Raw genomic sequence first — 6,366 nt, 5'->3', positions numbered from 1 at the left:
AGCATTTCCTCTAAGATCAGGAACAAGACAAGGATGTCCACTCTCACCACACTTATTCAACATAGTTTTGGAAGTCCTAGCCACAGCAATCAGAGGAGAAAAGGAAATAAAAGGAATCCAAATTGGAAAAGAAGAAGTAAAACTGTCACTCTTTGCCGATGACATGATACTATAGATAGAAAATCCTAAAGATGCCACCAGAAAACTACTAGAACTAATCTATGACTTTGGTAAGGTTGCAGGATACAAAATTAATGCACAGAAATCTCTGTCATTCCTATACACCAACAAAGAAAAATCAGAAAGAGAATTAAGGAAACACTCGCATTTACCATTGCAACAAAAAGAACAGAATACCTAGGAATAAACCTGCCTAAGGAGGCGAAAGACCTATACTCAGAAAACTATAAAACACTGATGAAAGAAATCAAAGATGACATAAACAGATGGAGAAGTATACCATGTTCTTGGATTGGAAGAATCAATATTGTGAAAATGACTATATTGCCCAAAGCAATCTACAGATTCAATGCAATCCCTATCAAACTACCAATGACATTCTTCACAGAATTAGAACAAAAAATTTTACAATTTGTATGGAAACACAAAAGACCCCAAATAGCCAAAGCAATCTTGAGAAAGAAAAATGGAGTTGGAGGAATCAGGCTCCCTAACTTCAAACTATACCACAAAGCTACAGTAATCAAGACAGTATGGTACGGGTACAAAAACAGAAATATAGATCAATGGTACAGGACAGAATGCCCAGAGGTAAACCCACACACATATGGGCACGTAATTTATGACAAAGGAGGCAAGAACGTACAATGGAGAAAAGACAGCCTCTTCAATTAAGTGGCACTGGGGAAACTGGACAGCTACATGTAAAAGAATGAAATTAGAACACTACCTAACACCATACACAAAAATAAACTCCAAATGGATTAAAGACTTAAATGTAAGACCAGACACTATAAAGCTCTTAGAGAAAAACACAGGAAAAGCACTTTTTGACATAAACCACAGCAAGATCTTTTTTGACCCACCTCTTAGAGTAACAGAAATAAAAACAAAGATAAACAACTGGGACTTAATTAAACTTCAAAGCTTTTGCACAGCAAAGGAAACCATAAACAAGACAAAAAGATAACATTCAGAATGGGAGAAAATATTTGCAAACGAAACAACAGACAAAGGATTTATCGCCAAAATATACAAACAGCTCATGGGGCTCAATATCAAAAAAACAAACAATCCAGTTAAAAAATGGGCGGAAGACCTAAATAGACATTTCACCAAGGAAGACATACAGATGGCCAAGAGGCACATGAAAAGATGCTCAACATCACTAATTATTAGAGAAATGCAACTCAAAACTACAATGGGGTAAGTCAGAAAGAGAAAAACAAATACTGTATGCTAACACATATATATGGAATCTAAGAAAAAAAAGGTCATGATGAACCTAGGGGTAGGATGGGAATGGAGACGCAGACCTACTAGAGCATGGACTTGAGGATGTGGGGAGGGGGAAGGGTAGGCTGTGACAAAGTGAGAGAGTGGCATGGACATATATACACTACCAAACGTAGAATAGATAGCTAGTGGGAAGCAGCCACATAGCACAGGGAGATCAGCTCTGTGCTTTGTGACCACCTAGAGGGGTGGGATAGGGAGGATGGAAGAGAGACTCAAGAGAGAGAGGATATGGGGACATGTGTATGCATATGGCTGATTTGCTCTGTTGTGCAACAGACACTAACAAAGTATTGTGAACAAATTATACTCCAATAAAGATCTATTAAAAAAAAATGGCCAAAAAAAAAAAAAAAAGAAAAAGAAATTGGTTGAACCAATCTTATCTAGCCCTTTTGCAGTTATCTTCTACCCTGAGAAGAACATGTGAACCGAAATCAACTCCAATCAAGACCTATTAAAAAAAAACACAGAGAAGGGGTAAAATCAAACACTCATGTAACAAAAATCCCTCTCAGCCCTCTTTCTCCATGCCTGCTACCATTTTGAAAACCTAAGTTAAGAACCTGTTAAGTAAAAACCTAATAGGCCTTTCTTTTTTAAACTTTCTTTACAGAGAATTTTAACCATCACAAAAGTAGATAGAAGAATATCATGAAGTGCCATGTGTCATCACCCATACACATGAACCACCAACTCCCTGGCAGTCCTGTCCCCTCACGACCCCCATTCAATACCCCCCACCTACAATTTTGCAGCAAATACCAGACATCATGTCCTTAATGGGCTTTTTAAAAAAAATTGTGGTCCTAAAAGACTTTTGAATTAGTGAGTCATAAGAAAGGATTAAGAACTGCATTCTTTGATTTCCCTGGTGGCGTAGTGGTTAGGAATCCTCCTGCCAATGCAGGGGACACGGGTTCGAGCCCTAGTCCGGGAAGATCCCACATGCCGTGCAGCAACTAAGCCCATGTGCCACAGCTACTGAGCCTGCGCTCTAGAGCCCGCGGGCCACAACTACTGAGCCCGAGAGCCACAGCTACTGAAGCCCACGCGCCTAGAGCCCGTGCTCCACAACAAAGAGAAGCCACCACGATGAGAAGCCCACACACCACAATGAAGAGTAGCCCCCGCTCGCCCCAACTAGAGAAAGCCTGGTGCATCAACGAAGACCCAACACAGCCAAAATTAAATAAGAAAAAAAAAAAAGAACTGCATTCTTCTTTTTTCAATGGCTATCTCTCCTACAAAATGTACCCCAAGAACGACCCTCAACACCCCAGAAACCATCAGGATCTGTGCAGCCTTCTCACCACTTAAATATATGGTCTGTTTCTGATATACGTGCTGGGTGTGGGTGTCCTGTCACTCGCACCAGAGGCAGAAAAGTCCTTGATTCCAAGTCCAGACCAGCTCCTCCCTCTCACGTTCTCCAAGGCCTCTCCCCAGGCTCAGGCCATGACCCCGGTGCATACTCAGAGGTGACCAGCTGGTTCCGAGCCTAAATGCCCAGAAAATTTTCAAACACAGGGAGTGACCTTGGGGACAAGCTGCTTGCTTTCCTTTTGCTTCTGCCTGTTTTGATAGTACACTGACAAAAACAAGAGTAGTTCAAAATTACAGATAATTTTTAGGGGTGGTAATGGTATTGTGGTTTTGTTTGTTTTTTGTTTCAAGAGTTTCTTATCTTTTAGAGAGACATACTGAAATATGTATATGGATGACGTCTGAGATTTGCTTCAAAGTAATCCAGATGGGAGCATAGTGAGGACAGAGTTGAAACAAGACTGGCCAGGAGTTGACAACTGCTGGAACTGGGTGATGGGTTCCTGGGACTCATGTACCAGGCGCTCTACTTTTGTCTCTGTGTAAAATCTTCCAAAAGTCTTTCAAAGAGTAAACTCTCTTCCTGTTTTCCTACACGGAGGATCCTGGGCAGGGCAGATTCTCTTCTGTGTTATAAGGGAGACATCATGGAAAAGCTGTTGGGGAGACCCAGATGGTCTCCGGAAGCTTCTTCTGTGGCCTCTGACTGCATCTTTTAAAAGGAGCTCACAGGACTTCCCTGGCAGTCCAGTGATTAGGACTCTGTGCTTCCACTGCAGGGGGCACGGGTTCGATCCCTGGTCGGGAAATTAGGATCCCGCATGTCGCATGGTGCAGCCCAAAAATAAAGAAATAAAAGGAGCTCACAGTAAAAATAACATTGGGAGTACAACTGTAAGCTGATGAAATCCTAGCAGACTAGCTGGCAGCCGATACCTGATCATCTCTCTGCCTGGCCGGTGGGGGGTCCCCAGAGCCCTAGATGAGAAACACACTCCCAGGCCCCTTCTCTAGCCTTGCTGGCACCCACTCTCCAGGAGAGAGCCCCAGGGAGTGCTTCTGCACATTTTGATGGGGGTGTGTGGATCTTGTAGTATAACTATAAAAACCGAAAAGGGAAATGAGAGCGGCGTATCCCACTCTGGGTAAGACCAGGCTATCAAAGAAGTGAGAAGCCACACAGATCAGTAAGCTTGGGGGCGGATGGGGGCAGAGGTGGAGGAGCCCGGGAGCAAGGGCTCTGGAGCCCGTATCTCTGAGAGCAGCTTCCCATTGCAGGCCCGGCTTTACCCAGCGTCTGCATGGCTTCCTCGCTCTGCTGGACCTGCTGGGACATCATCCTGCTGATCCCCATGAGGCTCTCTGTGATGGCACTGGACGTCTGGGCCAGGCTCTCTTTGGCGGTTTTCCTAGAAGTCCAGAGTGGGAGGAGGAATGTCAACAAAAGCCCGGCTGCAGGAAAGCCCCAAATTCAAATGAGATCCCATTTTAATCTATTCAATTAGTACACATTTTTAAATTATCATAGTCAGTGGTGACAAAGGCGTGCAGAGAGCATGCTCTTGAAGACTGCTGATAGGAATGTAAACTGGTGCTACCTTCTGAAAGCCATCTGGCGATATGTATTAGGAGCCTTAGAAATGTTCACGCCTTTGAACCAATAATCTCATCTGGGAATCTCTCCAAAGGAAACATCCAGAATGTGGACAAAGCCTTATGTACTGACACGTGCCCTGGTGTGTTATTTATAATACTGACAAACTAGAAATATAAACACACACAAACAGGGGATTAGTTAATATAAGGGAATACTATGTACTATTACCATTTTGTTTAAAGAGCTTTTTAATAAAACATGTCTTTGTGCAATGAAACTAAGTGAAGGAGACTAGGAGACTAAATTTTATGTATGGTATGATATTGACTTTATAAAAAATATGGAAGAAAAAATAATGAGAGGAGGCAATACATCAAATTGTTTGTGAGTAGTACAATTATGACTCACTTTCAGTTTGTTATTCATATTTTTATTTTATTAATTTACTACAAATAAGAATATATTTCTTTCATATTTAAAAAAATATTACTTATAAAATTAAATACTAATTTTATGCTGAAAACAAGAAGGGGTTCCCCACAGTGGGTTTTGCACCTTGCCGAATGCTCTTTATTCTGTCACCAGAGCCCAGAAAGACAAAAAGACAGGTACCTTTGCCTGAAGAGGTCTCCTCCCTGGAGAAGTTCTGCTTTCTCTAGGTTGTCAATAGCAATTTTGCAAGTGAGATTTGCCCTCCTCCATGAGGTCTGATTGCTGGAATTAGAAGGGTCATGTGTGAGTTTCTGTTGATGCCACCAGGCTGTCAGTTCAAGTCACAGCAGGTCTTCCTTCCAGCCAGGGAGTGATGGGAAGGCCACCCGAGTTTGGCCCAGGGTCCATCCCCACCTCCCACCACTTCCTCCTCTTGGTTGCCCGAGCAACGGCTCCAGCTCAGGCCCCAACACCTCTTGTCTGGATCCTGGAGGCTGTCTCTGGGTTGTTTTCCTACCGCCCATAACTGTCCCTCTCCCCCCAGGACAGCCACAGGGAGCAACCTGGCCATAGCATGCCTCTGTTTACAGCCCACAATGGCTCCAGACTTCAGGGTAACATCCAAACTTCCCAGCGGGGCACATGAGGCCCCGTTCAAAGTTATCTCTTACATATTACTGCCTTGCCTTGTGTGTGGCTTGGTTCTGTTCCTCGAGAACCATGCCTCACTCATCTTTGTATAACCAGTACCCAGAACAACAGTTATTGGCCCATTAGCTGCTCAATCAATATGTGTAATAGGAAGTAGAAAAATCATTATAAGACAGTCTCCTTCAGTATTTCTTCAAGATTTGCTGTTCTTTACATACCACAGACCAATCATGGACAACACAAACACACTGTATTAGAAGAGTCCAGTCTGACATGATTTATTTACATTTTTTACCTGATCTCCTTGTGAGAAACAACTTAAATTTGGTGAACAGTTCCCTGGAGTTCGAGTAGGGTCTTTTTTTAAAATATTTTATTGACGTTGATATATAATGTTGATATAGTTGATATATAATGTGTTAATTTCTGCTGAATAGCAAAGTGACTCAGTTATACATATATATATATTTTTTCATATTCTTTTCCATTATGGTTTATCACAGGATATTGAATATAGTCCCCTGTGCCATACAGTAGGACCTTGTGGTTTATCCATCCTATATATAAAAGTTTGCATCTGCTAATCTCAAACTCCCAATACTTCCTTCCCCTACACCTCCCTCCACTTTGACAACCACAAGTGTGTTCTTTATGTCTGTGAGTCTGCAGAAACTGCTTTTTAATATCATGCTGTTTTGCTGTCCATCTTATACATACTAGTTTGCATCTACTAATCCCAAACTCCCAGTCCTTCCCTCCCCCACTCCCCCTTGGCAACCTGTTCTGTCTGTCTATCTGTTTCATAGATACGGTTCATTTGTATCCTATTTTTTTTTTTTCTTTGCAGTATGCAGGCCTCTCACTGTTGTGGCCTCTCCCGTTGC

General features: G+C 42.4%; 1 protein-coding gene across 1 annotated transcript in view; it reads right to left on the bottom strand.

The window, feature by feature from the left end:
- Window positions 1-6,366, bottom strand: part of BNIP1 (BCL2 interacting protein 1) — an 18,247-nt gene that overhangs the window by 2,483 nt on the left and 9,398 nt on the right. The window contains exons 4-5 of the mRNA XM_007127550.4: window positions 5,012-5,113; window positions 4,093-4,211 (exon numbers count right to left, since the gene is read on the bottom strand). Of these exons, the coding sequence (XP_007127612.1) occupies window positions 4,093-4,211; window positions 5,012-5,113 (221 nt within the window). The remainder of the gene's footprint in view (window positions 1-4,092; window positions 4,212-5,011; window positions 5,114-6,366) is intronic.

Source organism: Physeter macrocephalus, chromosome 2 (genome assembly GCF_002837175.3).
Source record: "Physeter macrocephalus isolate SW-GA chromosome 2, ASM283717v5, whole genome shotgun sequence".
Classification (NCBI taxonomy): domain Eukaryota; kingdom Metazoa; phylum Chordata; class Mammalia; order Artiodactyla; family Physeteridae; genus Physeter; species Physeter macrocephalus.
The sequence above is the reverse complement of the archived record's forward strand: the minus strand, read 5'-3'. Positions and strand labels throughout refer to the sequence as shown.